The following is an 18,336-nucleotide window of genomic DNA, read 5'->3' on the forward strand; positions in this document are numbered from 1 at the left end:
GGGAACTGTGCAGTATTAATCTTGCACTTTGGCTGACCATTTTATCATGGTCTTTAAGCAGAATTATGTTCAACAAGGGAATTGCTTCAACAGATTCTGATTAATCCTCTTAACATAACGTCATTATGGTTGCTAGGGAGGGTTAAGTGCAAAAAGGGAAATGTGTAATTTTACCATGAACTTTAAGAAGAAATATATGTGCAACAAGGAAAAAGCTCAAACCGATTCTAAATAGGATTGAGCCTCTTAACATGCGTATTGTGCACTAAACACGTTGAGGATACTTGCTGGATGGATGTGGTGTCACAGAAGCCTCCAAGGAGCACTTATGGAATGTCATTAGGAAATTAGAGGGGGGTAGGAGGGACAAATGTATTTATTTTTATATCATGTAATGATTTTAATTAATCAAACATTAATAAATTTGAACTTGATTTTTGTTTTGGGCTAGCGAAGTGTCTTATTGATCCATCCATCTTATAAAAGCCTCAACTGTTTGGTTCTGGAGTCACCCTTTTGAGAAGGCATGACAGAATCTAAACTGCTGCCATTGTTGAGATTAACTTTCCTGCAAATACTGAATACTATTGCCGATGTCTTCTATGTGCTGTACAGAGGTGCCTTTACTGGAGAGTAGTTGCATCTGAAATGTTTGTCATAGCATTTGACTATCAATTAATCTCTAATGAAAAATCCACCAGATGGTGTAATTCTCAAAGTGACACAAAACCTCTGGGTACAGCTATTTAAGTATCTAACGTTCTTGTGGTGACTATTCTCCTGAAAAGAATGTAAACCTCCAATACACCAGCATGCTTTGTGCTGAAAGTTGCTCAAGTCTCATTGCTTCTTCGTCCTCATCTAGTAATTTACTGTGCCGGTACAATCTGGAAGATGCGCAAAAACTCTGACCTTTCATATGTACCCAGTGTTCCATGACAAATCTTTTCTCACTGGATCTGAAACGTTGCCTGCCCACAGCCTCTACAGTTTAAGTGCATAAAACCACTACATCAAATGCCTTGCTGTTTCTCTTGGTTCTTACAGGAATGGAGAGGCTGGAGCCATGGTATCCATTATGAAGTAATATTATTAAGAAATGAAGAAGAAGAAGAGAACTGTGTCAGAACACGGAGTAGAGGATCCGGCAAACATCGTTCTTCTTTGATTACACGAGCATCCTTATAACTAATGCAGAAGTACATTTCCCAAAAATGCTATGGAAAACTAGAACTCTGGAATCGACCAATTACTATCCTCAAATCGCTAGAAAGAGCCCATTCCCTTACCCTTTCTTACCAGCTGCATTAAAGCTAAGTAACTCGTATTCCTCTCACTTTTTTCCGGCATTCAATTGTTCATCATGTATAGAGCATTGTTACTATCCTGTGTCAATAACCACTTTGTTTTCCTTCACAGGTTGCTAGATTGACTGCTGCTGATCCCTGTGCAGTCCTGTCTTAATGGCAGGGATGTGGGTAGGCATGGTGAGGCCCTCCAGCCACTGGAGGGCACAAGGAAAGTGACTCCTCCTCTGTCAGCTCATTCCATGGAGCCCCAGGGCATTCAAATCGATTTCTGCTCCATGACTGCTTACCTTAACTCACTACAAGGCAACCCAGTAGCTCCGAACACTGCACGGCACAACGTCCTTATGTGGTATAAATCGTGAAAATGATGAAATTCCGGAGGCAAGGAAGTGAAAACGGGGCAAAGGCTTTGTTGGACTTTTGGCCATACGCATGGTCATCCCTAGTCTTTTTGCCTCCTTCCTCCTGGTTTTTCTGACCTCTCGCTGTTGGCTCTAGGACTCTGAGCATTTTATCACTGCTGACCAGTGCTAAAGTGCAGGTGCTCTCCCATCTAAAGTTGGTATGATTGGCTTATACCTAATTGGCATATTTAATTTACCTATAAGTCCCTTGTACAGTGGTATCTCTATACCCAGGGCCTGTAAATTAAATACTACTAGTGGGCCTGCAGCGCTGCTTGCGCCACCCACTGAAGTAGACTTTCAAACCTGTCTCAGGCCTGCTAGCGCAGGGCCTGTGTGCGCAGTTTTCTGCCACAGGGACCTGGCATCTAAATTTACTTGCCAGGCCCAGAACTCCCCTTTTACTACATGTAAGTCACCCCTAAAGTACGCCCTAGCTAGCCCTATGGGCAGGGTGCCATGTATGTAGAAAGGCAGGACATGTGCCATATTGCATGGCCTGTCCTAGTAGTGACAAACAGCCTAACTTGGTGTCTCACTGCTGTGAGTGCTGCCTTCTCATAGGATTGCATTAGAAATGCCCTGCCTTATGTGTAAGGGGTATTGTCTGATTTATGAGGGGTAGCGTAGGCGTGTTTGGTATGGTTGTGATGGTGATAATAAATATTGCTTACTGGTGTGGGTGTATTTTTTTATTACTATCACAGAAATGCCACTTCTAGAAAGTGCGCATTTATCTGTGCTTATAATTCTGGTGTTTTGCAGCTTGACTCCAATCCACGTCTGGGCAGAGTGACAGTTGGGGCTTTGTGCATACTTGTCAGACAGCCTGTACACAGGGAGGGTGGAGGTGTCACAGAGGTGCATCTGCATGCTGAATACTCTTCCTGGGCTGAGAGAAGGGAGAGGCGGGGCACACCTACATTTGTAAAGGCTGTGCCCTGGCCTCACACAATAGGGTCGGTAACCCCCCACTGATGTTTGGAGCCTGTGCTGAAAGGAGAGAGGGGGCACTCCCAGAACCAGTTGTAACTGGCTGGAACCTCCTCTCCCTGTCATTGTAAAACACTGTAAAAATGGACTATAAGTACAGGGGAATTTTCCCCACAATTTGAACATTCTTGGAACTTGAAACTGGACACAGGACGCTGATGAATGGACTCACCAGGAAACCGCCATGGACTGCTGCTGCTGTGCTGACCTGTGACCTGCCTGGTCACTAGGAGGAACTGCCACCATCTGCACCCCTTGTGCTGGCCTGTAGCTGGGCCCACCAGCCCTATGCTCCTTCTTGTGTAGTTGTTCCCAGGGGCAGGGTGCTGTGGCCCCTGACCCCTGCAACGATCTTTGACATCTGTGCCCAGGATGCTTGAAGAGAAGAAAAAGGCATTCTTTTAATAGTGGAAGCTGCTGAGGTCCTAGCGCTTTGAAAGCGCTTTTCTTTTGCTTGAGGAAATCACCGCCGCAGCCCGGGTTTTAAATCATGCCCTTGCGCTTCCTGGAGCGCGTCTCTACTAAAAAGAAATCACCGCCACAGCCCGGATTTTAAATATGTCCTCGCGCTTCCTGGAGCGCGCCTGGACTAAAAAGGAAATCACCGCCGCAACCCGGGCAGAGCACTCAGCTGAGCGCGAGGTTTGCGTTCAGCCCTGTGCCCCCAGGGCACAAAGGAAAACTCCTTGTTGGATCCTAAGGAGCAAGCGTGCTCCTGTGGGTGCCCCCGGGGTGAGGACTGCTCTGGTGAGTCCCCCCGGGGCACCGGAAGGCCCTGCCGTGGGCCGGAAAGAATCCCGAGACGGCCGGGAGAGGAGGAAGCCTCTCCCTGCCCTGCTGAGCCTGGAGAGGCTCTCTCGGGGAGTTCCCGGGCGGACCGAGGCCTCGCCGGAGGCTCGCCCGCACCGCCGGTCCCCAGCTTGGCCCTTGTGTGGGCCGGCACTAATTTTTCTGGGCTCCCCCCTAGTGAGGAGAGCCAGACAAGGCTCGGGGGCCCGACAAAGTTTGTGGGTCCCAGGAGGGGCCCGCACTTGAATCGGAGGGGGTGCGTGGCGCCCCCCTCCGTCCCAAAGGTATTGGGCGACCTGGGCCCCCCTCAAGAGGGCCGGTGGAGGTCCAGGGGGGCCCCCAGTGATCACGGGCCCCTGGAGGGGCCCGTTAGGAGTACGGAGGGGGTGTGTGCTACCCTCTTCACTCCTGGATTTGTGAGGAGGCCCCCGTTTTGCGCAGAGGAGCGCCGGGGGCCCCATTTATTCGTTTTAGGCACTAGAAGTGCCTCTGCATCAGAACAGGTACTTTTAAATGGACAAATATAATCATGATTTAAAGTTCTTTCTACAGACTTTCTTAATTGTGTTATGTTACCTGCCTGTACTATGATGCTTTGACATATGTGTGCACATGTTCCTTTTATGGGCATGACTTGCTAATATGTTTCCCTAACTTGCCATATGTTTTCTAATGTTCCTACTATGGGCGTTTTATGATATTCTTATGACAAGTGTGCTAATGTGATAACGTGTTTCCTGACTACTGCTTATGTTGCAGAATACTGAGTAACCTGTGTGTTATGTGTGACTACTGCTAGTTTGCAGAGTAACTAATGTGTAACGTTCTGACAACTGCTAAGGTAGCAGGATAGTACTGTTATGTGATGTTGGTCTGATAATTACGTTGTGTGCAATACAGTATATTTTTCATATAATCTGGTGTTGTGTTTCCTTTGTGGTGGGGATATTGCGTCACATGTATGTGTGTGTTGTGCAAACGCTTTACACATTGCCTCCGGGTTAAGCCTGACTGCTCGTGCCAAGCTATCAAGGGGGTGAGCAGGGGTTATCTTGGACGTGTAACTCCCTTGCCCTGACTAGAGTGGGTAAGTTCTGCCTGGCTGAGGTGCATACCCTAGCCAACCAGAAATCCCATTTCTAACAGACTTTATTAATACAAGGACCCACGACCGTTACTTGTTACAACATTCTGATAAATCACTACTACTAAGCTCAGAAGGGAAGCAAGTCCCTCTCTTGGCCCCAAGTAGGGCTCTATGTGTCCCTCAAAAATACTGTAACCACAGGTGCATGCTTATCTGCTCTGGAGGAATTATTGCAGTGCATACACTTCCTCCCCAGTTCTCACCTTGTTGGCTACCAATCTTGCCTATGGTAAAGGGGCGACCCCTCTTTTCTTCAGAAGTAGAAGAAAGAGATAGCATTCATCCTGTGGGATAATAGAACAGCGGGGAGGCGGTGTCCGCATCAGTCAAGAGAACAGTGACTCATCCATTACCGCATCTGGAAAAGAAAATAATGCAACAGGCCTTCACCCACCCTGAACCCTTCAAATGGAGGACTATGGAGGTCCTTCGCAACCTATAGAACCTTTGAGGCTTTCCAGACCTGTACCAAAAAAGGCACAAATTAAATGCAACAAAGACTATACCTCCCCTGATGATGCCTTTGACAAGCTAGAAAAGGCTTTTCTGATTAAAGATGTTTCTCCTCCGATAGACCAGCCAGAAGGGGACACAAGGGCCCTTGCAGCTCATGACTACTTGGGAGAATGCTTCCCGCCCCCAGACCAGGAGGGATTTGACATAGCATACGATTTCCCAGGGGACTCCAATTCGGAGTGTTTGACCTCCCTCCCCCCAGTCAATGGCACTCCAGCTCAAATTCCAAAGGGGCTCCATCTCCCACCGATGAGACAGGCAAGTCTTCCATTCACCTCTCTCAGGTGCTGGACCCAGAGGACATCTACCATTTGCAGTCCACAGACTGGGGCCAGCAGACAAGGTGGCTTACTATTTGGCATCATGTCTCTGTATACCATAAGACAAGTAGAGCAGGAACCAGCTCAGAGTCAACTACTATCACTCCACACTAGAAAGGAATGTCTCTCTAGCCCCTCCCAATATTGATCCCAAGATGGCTACATTTATCACCAAATATGTAAAGGACTCTAGGAAGGGTCATGATTAACCATGCCAAAATAAGCTACTAGATATGGCATGTCCCCTAACCAAGACATTAAGGGGGTCATTCTGACCCTGGCGGCCGGTGACCGCCAGGGTCACCGACCACGGGAGCACCGCCAACAGGCTGGCGGTGCTCCCTCGAGCATTCTGACCGCGGCGGTTCAGCCGCCCGCCAGTCTCGGAATCACCCCCTAAATATGGCAGAAGAAGCCAAACACTCAAGGTCCCTCATTTATCCCAATACCCTTTCAGGCTGGGCTGAGCAAAAGAATGCTAACTGTGCTATCTCCAAGGAAAGCAATGGTTCACTTCTTATTAAAGTAGAGCCAAAATTGGGGTATTTGGCCTCCTATGAGGCTGGAGTGGTCACCCTGGGTGCCCTCTTTGGCAATCCCTTTATAAAAGAGCTAAGGAAGTTCATGTCTACTTTTACCGGTTTGGACAAGGCCCAGGCATCAATAAAAAAGGGATTTTCCCAAAGGGCGGGCCTTTAATCAAGTTCCACAGCAAGAAAATGTTTCCAATAGGGGTGACAGGACCACAGTAGATTTGGTGGCTACACCCCCTCCAGAGCTACCACTAGTTCCAGAGGTGCAAGAGGAACGTCAAGAGGTTTCTCCAACACCAGACGAGTTTCCAGTAAGTCCTCCATTTACAACACTAGTAAAGGTTGGGAGCAGGTTGGCGAAGTTTGCACACAGCTGGTGGAAAATCACCTCAGATGCAAGGGTACGACATTCCATCACGGGGTTCCACGTGGAGTTTTATGAGTCTTCATGACAATGCGCTCGCCGTTGTGATTTGACCTTCTTAAATGCAGACAGTTCTTATGGATCAATAGGTAACAGAACTGCAAGGAAATAATGCTGTTTAAAAATCACACCGGAGGTTTGTATGCAACTTTTTTCTGGTAGAGAAGGACAAAGATCCTCGTCCCTTATAAACCTCAAGTAATTCAACACGGGGCTTTTGTACTGCCACTTCAAAATGGAGGGCATTCTTCTCCTCAGAGACATCCTACACCTGGATAGGTCATCTAAACCTAAAGGATGCCTGCCTTATGATCCTCATATTCAAATCCCATTGCAGATTCATACAGTTCATTTGGAATCAGCAAGTTTTTAAGTTCAAGACAGTGCCATTCGGGCTTTCATCATCACCATGGTGCTTCGTGAAGGTCCTGAAACCAGCAATGAAATTTCACAGAGGGAAAATGTCTTGTTGCATAACTGGATGACATTCTGATCATGGCCCAATCCCAGCTCAGACTAAATGCCCACTTAAGGATGATGATCTCACTTCTAGAATGGTTATGATTCATTATCAACAGAGAAAGTTCACTCTTGATCCCCTTGCAGAAGGTGACAATATTCGGCTTCATCATAAACTGAGTGAAATCTACCCTTAGCGTCCCCTAGAAAAAAAGTAGTCAGTATACGCCAGAAACTAAGAAAGCTGACCAAACCCGGAACATCAATCTGCCAGATTGCTTAATTAGTGAGACTTTTGTCCTCATTTATTCAAGCAATTTTCCCACAGACTCTTCATTACAGAGCCCTTCAGAGACTCAAAGCCTGTCACCTGAGATGAAATGGTTCTCATCTCGTGAAAGATAAAGAAGAGCTACAATGGCGGCTACCCATATGGTGGACTAGGATGGAAGGTGCCACCTTTGGATCTGACCCTTCTCTAATCGTAGAATCCAATTCCAGCAGAACAGGCTGGAGTGCAGGATTCGGAGAGTTAGCTACAGGAGGAAGATGGTCAGAACAGCAACTAAGTCTTTACATTAACTGCGTCAAACTCCTGGTGGGTTCATTTGTTGTCAGCTGCTGGACCACACAGAAAGTGGAGAGTTGTATCACCCTCTCGATGGACAGCATATCGGCTGTGAGATATATAAACCACCATGAGAGAACAAGTCAAAGATTCTGACAGAGATAGCCAAAGTCTTCAGGCACTTTAGTCTGAAGCATCAAGTATCAGTGAAAGTGTAATACTTACTTGGGAACAGCAAAGTTGTGGCCGACTGGCACTCAAGTCATCTAGAAGAATCAAGTCTCTGGAAACCTTATCTGGAGAACTTCCAATGACTCAACTAGAGATGAAGTCCTTTCCAGTGGATCTATTTGCATCACGGTTGGATCACGAGTAGCGGCAAAAACTGTGAATGTCTTCCTTCAGGACTGGAGCCATAAGAAGAGATATGTAGGGATATGAGTGCCTGAAAAATCTCTAAAGAGCTAGAATTATCAGGCTATGTGGAAGGCCTATGAGTGATGGGAAGTATGACCAAATATCAGCATTCTAAGCTTGTTTTACTCAAGAGGTGATCCCTAAATTTAAAGTGAAGCATACCAAACAAATTAAAGTATTTCAACTTCTGAACTGGAGATCTGAAAACAATGAGGAAACTAGAAAAGTGATTTTCACAGATTTTCAAAGAGGAACCACACTATAATAACCTAAGGGCAGTTGCTGTAAAATCCTCATCCTGCCACATTTTTGCCACTTGACAGCAGCAAGAAAGCACACATGAAAAAGTCACAGAAAAAAAGCAGTGAATTATGGCCACAAAGTCTCTATTCTGTGCACCTCCTTATTCTTTAAGAACTTACCTTTACCCAAGTGAAGGCAGCTGCAGTGTTTGTGCAGAGTCTCAGAAAAAAGAAGATGCGGAAGGAGGACTAGAGACTCATAAATAGATTAACTGCTTTGAAACATAGTGAGATTAAAAGTGAGTTACATGATCTGTATTCTCCTTGTTTGGAGAATTGTCTTTCTAGATGTTCTTAACTCTGTGATCAATTACTGTGGCAGTTCAGATCTTTATGACATGAAATCCATAGTGTAACACAGGTGTTTGCCTTTGAAAGAAGATCTTTACTCCATGCCCCACATTGCCCGTCCGCCTGCCCAACCATATCACTTAGAAAAGTATACGATAGGTCGACCATTTTATTGAGGCAGCCATAACTTTCTCACTTCTGGGGGTCTACATGCACCTCTCATCATGACTATGGACGCTACCCAGAAACCAATCTATGGTCAACCCCCCACGTCCTTACCCTCACTTTGGTGTCGTCTTAAGTCCCCATCCACCCCTTCAACTAACCTATCCCTTTATGTTGTTAATCCCAAACAGCAGTCTGGGATACTTCAGTGATCCCATCGGGGCATCATAGATGTGTTCCTTTGTGGGTGGTGAGGGGGTCACTTAAAGGCTTCAATTAGCAGTCCCATCAATGATCAGTCAATGTTCTCTAACCTGGAAGATCATTTATTGACAATTAAACTATAATATGCATGTTTCATTGCAGCTGGCAACGCTGGGCTGAAATCATGACAGTGGCATGGTATGTGGTATAATGCATTACTGAATAAAGATTTAGGGCCTGATTACTATCTTGGTGGATAGGGTTACTTCCTCACAAACATGACGGATGTCCCATCTGCCATATCATGATCCCATTATACCCTATGTAAAACATAATACGGCGGACAGAATATTTGTCATGTTTGTGAAGGAGTATTCCATCCGCCAAGATCGTAATCAGGCCCTAATATAACATAAAAAAACGAAAGTGATAAGATATACTGAATAATGTTGTGCAACAGTGAACCAAAGAGACCAAATCTAAAATATAATATAATAAATATCTTGAACAATAATTTATAAGCCTCACCAGGATGGTTTGCCTTGATGTGGGATCTTATCAGGCGATCGTCTGAGAATGATTTCTCACAAATGGGGCAGGAATAACTCTTGTCCTAGCAAATGATAGCAATGATAATATCTGTTAGCATCAATAGTTATTGAAGGCATGGCATGCAACAAAGACAGAAAATGCAAATATGCTCATTGAGGACGACTCTAGGTTGCTGCTGTTTCTGCAACTGAACTCTAGTTTCATATCTGAATAAGAAATGGACTTGTAGAATTAAACATTTAAAAGGCCCAAGGATTCTCATACCACTGTGGCTACTAAAAATACCACCAAGCAGAGACAAAGCCAGTAAACCAAAATAAAATACAATCTTCATAAAAAAGGATGCAGAATATCAAGTTCTGTGTTTTGTATAGTTTTGGAATACACAGATGCACTTGTTGGTGGCCTCAGCAGAGGCAGAACTGAACAACCTCACTGCCTCCTTTAACTTTTCTGAGCAGGTACACACTTGGTGCAGCATTCCCTGCCATACCCTTGACAGTTATGACGTGCAGGAACTTGGTGTGACCTATCCTTTATTTGCCAATGTGCGATATACTGTCATACAGAGCCCAAGGCCTGTGCCTAAGCTGATCTTTCCCTTCTTACTTCAGAAAATGGAGGAACTGCTCCTCACACCCCCTCCAACCCTTGAAGTACTTAGCAAAATGAGCTTACTTGTTGCCCAACAGTTTTGTCTTGCTTAAATGAGCATAACAAACGGTGGTACATGTAAGAAGCTACCAGAACTTTTCAGCATTGGTGCCAGAAGTGGCAGCATTTCAACTAACACAGTGCATACTTAACTCAGACACATAGCAAGTGCATTACATGAAGGAGAAGCGCAATTCCCTTCACATCTGTAACACAACTCACCTGTACCAGTGCCCACTTCACTCAAACACAGAACATCTACACCACAAAGAGTAGCAGAGAAGCAATCTGTCACCATGCAAGAGCAGGATGATTTAATCCTCTAATGCAAAAGGAGAACTAGAAGATGTGCACTGACTTTTGCTGGACTAAAAACCTGCTACTGAGGTTTGATCAGGGACCTTCCATACTAATCCTCAATCCCAGTTCATATTTTAAATCTGTTGTGAGGTCCATAACCTTTGCTTGAAGCCTTTTGACCAAGCCTGAAGTAGGCTACAGTTGAAAGCCTTCAGGAAAACAATCCCGGTGACAGAGTTGGTGGAGGACTGGCAGTTTGTGATAGGCCCACAGAAATTGTGTCCGAGGTGATTGGTTTGTCAGTCTCACTCCTTGAGACGCCCAAATCTAATGAATGCACATTATATATACTAGGAAGCCTGTAATATGCCAACTGAGAGCATATATCTTCTAAGGTAAATTACTTCACCCCAAGCCTAGTGGCCTCTGCAAACACCCTAGGTATTGTGACATCCTTTAGTGTGTTTATTGTTGAGTGGACACATTTATTAAAAGACTATTTACAGTCCCTACCCTTTCCATTGAACTACTAAGTAAATGTTCAAATTTATTTAAACAACATAGACTTGATATATTGTGCTGTAAAATTAAGTGGCACGCTCATGGCATATGCATCCATGTGGGGTATGTGAACAATAGGACACAAATTATTTCATTGCAATTTGATTTCGATATGTGATTCTGAAATGTTTACCTCTCTGTTCCATAGGCTGCCAATTGGATTCCCCGCAGTACTTGTACACAGCCACAAAATAAGTTCAAGATGTCTAGGACTAATGATCTTTTATTAAAAGCTGTTGGCCAGGATTTTTGTAAAACCCATGCTACAGACAATTAAGCAGAACAAAAATGGTCTGGGAGATTAACATTCAATCAATCAATCAATCAATCAATAAATGTGTATAGCGCGCTACTCACCCGGAAGGTCTCAAGGCGCTGGGGGAGGGGGGACCTCTACTGCTCGAACAGCCAGGTCTTGAGTTGCTTCCTGAAGGAGAGGTGGTCTTGGGTCAGGCGGAGGTGGATGGGGAGGGAGTTCCAAGTCTTGGCTGCCAGGTAGGAAAAGGATCTTCCTCCCATGGTGGCTTTTCTAATGCGTGGCACGGCGGCGAGGGCGTGGCTGGTCGATCGTAGCTGGCGGGTGGGAGTGTAGAAGGTCAGGCGGTTGTTGAGGTACCTGGGGCCCAGGTCGTGGAGGGCCTTGTGTGCGTGGGTGAGGAGACGGAACGTGATTCTCTTGCTGATGGGGAGCCAGTGCAAGTCTCTCAGGTGTCCGGAGATGTGGCTGTGACGGGGATGTCAAGGATGAGGCGTGCGGAGGTGTTCTGGATGCGTTGGAGTCTTTTCTGTAGTTTGGCCGTGGTTCCGGTGTAGAGGGTGTTACCGTAGTCCAGTCGGCTGGTGACGAGTGCCTGGGTGACCGTCTTCCTGGTTTCGGTGGGGATCCATCGGAAGATCTTTCGGAGCATGCGTAGGATGTTGAAGCATGATGATGAGACGGCGTTGACTTGTCTGGTCATTGAGAGGGAGGAGTCCAGGATGAAGCCCAGGTTGCATGCGTGGTCCGTTGGTTTGGGTGCGCTGCCCAGGGCAGGGGGCCACCAGGATTCGTCCCAGGCAAAGGGTGATGATCCAAGGATGAGGACTTCCGTCTTGTCTGAGTTCAGTTTCAGGCGGCTGTTCATCATCCACTCGGCTACGTCTTTCATCCCTTCGTGCAGGTTGGTTCTGGCGGTGGCTGAGTCGTTGGTGAGGGAGAGGATCAGCTGGGTGTCGTCGGCGTAGGAGATGATGTTGAGGTTGTGTTGGCGTGCGATGGCTGCGAGGGGGCTCATGTAGACGTTGAAGAGGGTGGGGCTGAGTGATGATCCTTGTGGTACGCCGCAGCTGACTTCGGTGGCCTCGGATCTGAACGGGGGGAGGTGGACTCTCTGGGTTCTTCCGGCGAGGAACGAGATGATCCACTCTAGTGCCTTCTCTTGGATTCCGATGTTGCTGAGGCGCTGCACTAGGGTGCGGTGGCAGACAGTGTCGAACGCTGCAGAGAGGTCCAGGAGGATGAGGGCAGCTGTCTCCCCGTTGTCGAGCAGGGCTCGGATGTCGTCGGTGGCTGCGATGAGGGCGGTCTCGGTGCTGTGGTTGGCTCGGAAGCCGGACTGCGAGTGGTCGAGGGATCCATTAGTCTCGAGGAAGGCGGCTAGCTGTCTGTTGACGGTCTTCTCGATGACTTTGGCAGGAAACGGGAGGAGCGAGATGGGGCGGTAGTTCTTGAGGTCGGTGGGGTCTGCTGATGGTTTCTTCAGGAGGGCGCTGAGTTCGGCATGTTTCCAGCTCTCCGGGAAGGTGGCGGTGTTGAAGGAGCAGTTGATGATGTCCCGGAGATGGGGTGCGATGACTGAGTCGGCTTTGTTGAAGACGTGGTGGGGGCATGGGTCGGTTGGAGAACCGGAATGGATGGTGTTCATCATCTGGATGGTGTCTTCGGTGCTGACCGGGGTCCAGGCGCGGAGGGTGGTGTTGGGGGGCGTCGGTTTGGTGGTTGGGTGCGTGGTCTGTGCGCCGAAGCTGTTGTGTATGTCGGCGATCTTGCGGTGAAAGAACGAGGCGAGTGAGTCGCAGAGGTCTTGTGAGGGAGTGATGTTGTTGTTTCCGGTGCTGGGGTTGGAGAGCTCTTTGACGATGCTGAAGAGTTCCTTGCTGTTGTGTGCGTTGTTGTCTAGTCGTTCTTTGAATGCTGTCTTCTTGGTGGTGTGGATCAGCTGGTGGTGTTTGCGGGAGGCGTGCTTGAGGGCGGTCATGTTGTCCGTGGTCGGGTTTTTTCACCAGGCTTTCTCGAGGGTGCGGCAGTTCTTCTTGGAGTTCTTGAGGTCGTTGTTGAACCAGGAGGCTTTCTTGCTGTTGGGCCTGGTGGGATGGGTTTTCAGAGGTGCGAGGTTGTCAGAGCAGTTGGTGATCCACTGTGTGAGGTTGTTGGCTGCTTGGTTGGGGTCCGCTGAGCTGGCGGGAGGGTTCTGGCTCAGTGATGTGGAGAGCTGGTCGGTGGTGATCTTGTTACAGCTCCTGCGGGGAGCCTGTTGTGGGTGGTGGTGAGTCGTGGTTCTTCTGAAGCTGAAGTGGACGCAACTGTGGTCTGTCCAGTGGAGTCCGGTGGAGTGGCTGAAGGAGATGTACTTGCTGGAGGAGAAGACTGGGTCAAGCGTGTGTCCGGCGTAGTGGGTGGGGGTGTTCACCAGTTGCTTGAGTCCGAGGTTGGCGAGGTTGTCTAGCAGGGTGGTGGTGTTGTTGTCGTTGTTGTTCTCACGGTGGAAGTTGAGGTCCCCTAGGAGGATGTAGTCAGCGGAGGGGAGGGCGTGTGGGCTGATGAAGTCTGCGATGTCTTCGCTGAATTGTGTGCGGGGTCCTGGGGGTCTGTAGATGAGGGTGCCTCTGAGTGTGGTCTTGGGGTCGGTGTGTATCTGGAAGTGGAGATGTTCGGCGGCTGTGAGGGTGTCGTCAGAGTTGGTCGTGATGCGGATGGTGTTCTTGTGGACGATGGCAATGCCTCCTCCTGTCTGGTTGACGCGGTCCCTCCGGGTGATCTTGTATCCGTCCGGGATGGCGATGTCGGGCGCTGAGGAGGCGTTCATCCAGGTTTCTGTGAGGAAGGCGACGTCTGGAGATGTGGTGTCGAGCAGATTCCAGAGTTCCACGGCGTGTCTGTGGATAGAGCGGGTGTTGAGCAGGATGCACTTCAGGTGGTTGCTGCTGGTGCTTGGCTTGGCGGGTGCGGTCCGTGTCTGAATGCAGGAGAACTTGCAGGATTGGCAGGTGAAGGGCCATTCAAAAGTATCCTTATATCCCTTTAAAATGTGAAGACAGTAGCCTCTTCAATGTTGTGTGTATATCCACTGAGAATACTGCCCTTTCCTGCATTTAAGAGAAGTACTACTCAAATATGTGTCTGACATGAGGACATTATTAATGTAAGTTGCTTTGAATAACATATGGATGAATAAACTACATAAAATCACATTATGTTCAAGTTGTTTCTGTGTCCCAGTAATGGATATCCAAAAGTCAGTTATGAAAATCTGAGGATGCACATTCACCATTTTCACTGTAAAATTACAGAATACCCACAAAATTACTGGTGTACCTTTAGCATCCATACTTCCCTTTCTACTGTTAGAATACTCTCCTGCCCAGATATCTAGGTGATGGGAAAAAATTAAAATGTTCTGCTGGATAAGTGCCTACATGCTAATTATTTGATGAATTACTTTTAAATCTAACTTGGGTGCCATATCAACTACAACTCTGTGTCTGATTTCAAAATAATTTTAGAATCAGATGTAATTTTTCATTTCCAAATAGCAACTTCATAGAAATCACTATATAAGAAATGCTATGTACCAAGATACCGGTTTCCTAATAGCGATTCCTAGGAAATCGCAAATAAGAAATCCCATGCCATTTGTGACAATGGGCCGGTTTTGCATTTCCCAAAATTTGGGAAATGCAAAACCAAGGATGGCTATGGGCAAAAGGCCCCCGAAATGCACACCGAAAATAGTGGTGCACATGTAGAGCACACATATGCCAAAGGGGCATGTGTGTGCTCTATTGCACTTTAATAAAAGTATTTTGGGGTGGTTTTCTGTTTTTGTTTTTTTGAACCGCCCATGACTACCATTGACTTGAAGTCGATGGTAATTGCATTTCCTAAATGCCCAGTTCACATTTAGGAAATAATTTGTACATCTGAATAGGAATAGAAAATAGATAATCCCTCGTTGCGATTCCCTAAAAAGATTTTTACATCTGAAAAGCCCATGATGCACTTCTTAACGGCCCGAAATAGCGATTCAGACCATTAAGAAATGCAAAATGGCTTTGTACATCTGGTCCATAATGTAAAAAATGCTCAGGGTATATTTACATCTATCACGTTGCTTTATGATAATGAAGTTCACTATTGTGTCCTGAATACAACCCTCAAGAGCATCCCATACAGCCTAAGATTTAGCGGTGCCTATACAATTTTTTTTTATCAGCAAGCCTAGCAGGCTGGTAAACGATTTATTAGTAAGGCTGTAAGAAATGTCCTATCAAACATTCATCTTGTTTGTGCAGTACAACTTTCTGATGGATCAACAACAATATATGAGTTTAACAGCAGACAAACAATAATTCAAGTCAAGTCAATGAAGTCTTTATTCGATATTTCATCATAAAAGACATGCTACACGTCATAATACTTATAAAATTAACAGTGCTAACGATTAAAACAATAAATACAATATTTCATAAAAGCTACTAATGCTTCAATTGTTAAATATTTTAACATATTAAAGAAGGAAGTACATTACTTTAAAAACTCAGTTCTAATGTTCAAGATATTTTACTTATCTAAAACATGTAACTGTTTTAGTAGTTCAGAACGAATTATCCATGCCCACCCCAGGAATTTGGCCACCCCTATTGCTATAGTAGGTGAAAGATCAGTTTTAAGGATCCTACAAGCAGTCTCGGCCGATTGTGTGCCCAGACTTTTGCATAGGGGTACCAACCACTTCTTCCTTGGGGCAGCATATAATGGACAGACAAAGAACAAATGGCTCACATTTTCCCGCATTTCAGTACACAATGGGCATTTATCTGGGCCTCCAGTGCCCCAGGTTGAGGTTAAACACCTTAATGGTATTGAGCCCACTCTAACTTGGTGATATAATTTGCGGTCCATAGGTTTTGTAATAACATCCCAATACATTTCAATTGCAGAGACATCTTTCACGTGTACAAATGTTGTTGTAAGGGAACTACCTATAAGGGATGAGTGTCTTATGCCTACCACCCATTCCCAATATAGTTGTTTCAGCTCTTTTTTTGAAGGAAAAGTAGCTGAGTCTGGGTTGTGCCAAAGGGCACCTAGACCCATGGCACAAAGGGTGGTTCTAACACCCTTAAACCAACCAATCTTATCGGATCCTAGGGTGTCCCTTACCTCGAGACATGCTTTCGCATATAATAACAGCTCTGGGGTAGACCACAACCTCCGCCAGAAGGCCAAGGGCCGAAATCTGGCTTGGTCTTCCACCGGTTGGAGCCCAAGGTCATAAAGGAGCGGGATGCGTGGGGATGACCTCGGAAGACCAACCGCCCCTCTTGTAAATCTGTTTTGGGCCAGCATCAGTCGGTCCAGATTGCTATAACCCCAAAGCTCTGCCCCATACAAAACTGAGGGAAGAATTTTTGACCCATAGATTTCCATAAGTGGGGACATCGGGCGGGTAAATGATCTTTTATATTCCTTAAGAAGAGCACCGCCCAATTGAACATGTTTAAGTGCTTGAATATCAATCTGGGGTTTCCAACTAAAATTATCACTAAAATGCACACCCAGATATGTAAATACATTAGTTTGCTCAAGAATAGCACCACCCATTTTAACCCTTGCCACAGTTTGTGTTCGACCTCTTAGTACCATGAATTTTGTTTTAGAAACATTTACTTCTAGCTCATGCTCGTCACAAAATAACTCAAATCTGAGTAGGGCCTGCTGAAGCCCTTGCCTTGTCTTAGATAATAACAAGGTATCATCCGCGAACATGAGCAATGGTACTTTCATTCCCGCTATCTGGGGAACATCCGTGGGATGTGTTGCAAAATATTTGGTAACCCCGTTAATAAACAGGGAAAACAAAGTGGGAGCCAGGACACATCCTTGTCTAACACCTTTCAAAACATGGAACCTGTCCGTAACCTCGCCAGGCTTACCCCAGCGGACTTGGGCATAAGTGTATGCATGAAGATTCATTAAGAGTCGCACTAGAGCCCTGGGCATTCCCTGTTCCAGTATGCAAACCCATAATTTAGTCCTAGGAACCAAGTCGAATGCAGATCTTAGATCCACAAAAGCTGCATACAACTTGCCCTTACCCAAAAAAACTGTTTTCCAATATAAAAGGGCAAAACGAAAGGCTTGATCAAGGGTGCTTACATGAGGTCTAAAACCCGCCTGCAACGGAGTCAAAATATCTGAGTCTGTTATCCATTCCTGTATCCTCCCTAAAATGAGGCGCGCTATGATTTTTTGGATCGCATCAATAAGGCTGATAGGCCGGTAATTTGAGGGTACTGAGCGATCGCCTTTCTTGTATATAGGAAGGATTTCTGCCCCATACCATGAGTCAGGAATTTTAGCGCCTGCTGCAACTGCATTCACCAGGTGGAGTATATAAGGTACCCACAGGTCCTGGTCTTCCAAAAAAATGTCAGCTGGAATACCATCTGGGCCAGGGGCCCTCCCTTTGGGAATGTTTTGCAGGCAATTAATGACTTCAGTAACTGAGAAAATTAACGACTCGACGGGCTCAAGACAGTAGGGTATAGTCACTTCTACTGTATGACACTTAAACTGATCCTCAAAAAATGTTACCCACTGATGATTAGAGACAGATGCTGGACTATAGTGGGCGTCCTGCGAAATACCCCATTTTATGAGGTACCAAAACTGTTGCATATTGCGTTTACCACAGGCTTCTGACAGCATAAGCCAGCGTTCCTCGTCCCACTTTTGTTTTGCTTTGCGTTTTGCCTCATTATAGAGTTTTCTACAAGATCTAATCTGGCTATGATTTTTGTTTTTAATAGCCTCAAAGAGAACTCTTTTTGTCTTGCTACACTCTTTATCAAACCAGGTAGTGGATGAGTATTTCTTGGTCCTAGGTTGTTTAGGAATAAATTTGATGAACAACTTTTTAAGTTCCTGAAACAAGTCAGAATGGGTACGTATAAGTTCGCTGTTAATCTCGTCCTGTGAGCCACAATTGTTTAAAAGCTCCACAGAACTAGACACTAAGGTTCTTATCACCCTGCGGGCCCCAGCGTCCACAGCTATTTTGGGCCAGCGTACCCTGCGCGTATCATTGCTCACAATGACCTCTTTATCTATTATATTAGGACCACTGCCCTCAGACCTCTGAAAGCTGGAATCCCTTAAGGTCAAA

General features: G+C 46.1%; 1 protein-coding gene across 2 annotated transcripts in view; it reads right to left on the bottom strand.

Moving 5' to 3' along the window:
• The window catches only part of ZFAT (zinc finger and AT-hook domain containing), a 645,246-nt gene that overhangs the window by 330,412 nt on the left and 296,498 nt on the right, over positions 1-18,336 (bottom strand). For both annotated transcript variants that reach the window (XM_069220790.1, XM_069220791.1), the window contains exon 8: positions 9,371-9,455. In XM_069220790.1, coding sequence (XP_069076891.1) covers positions 9,371-9,455 — 85 coding nt within the window. The remainder of the gene's footprint in view (positions 1-9,370; positions 9,456-18,336) is intronic.

Source organism: Pleurodeles waltl, chromosome 2_2, assembly GCF_031143425.1.
Source record: "Pleurodeles waltl isolate 20211129_DDA chromosome 2_2, aPleWal1.hap1.20221129, whole genome shotgun sequence".
In the NCBI taxonomy this organism is placed as follows: domain Eukaryota; kingdom Metazoa; phylum Chordata; class Amphibia; order Caudata; family Salamandridae; genus Pleurodeles; species Pleurodeles waltl.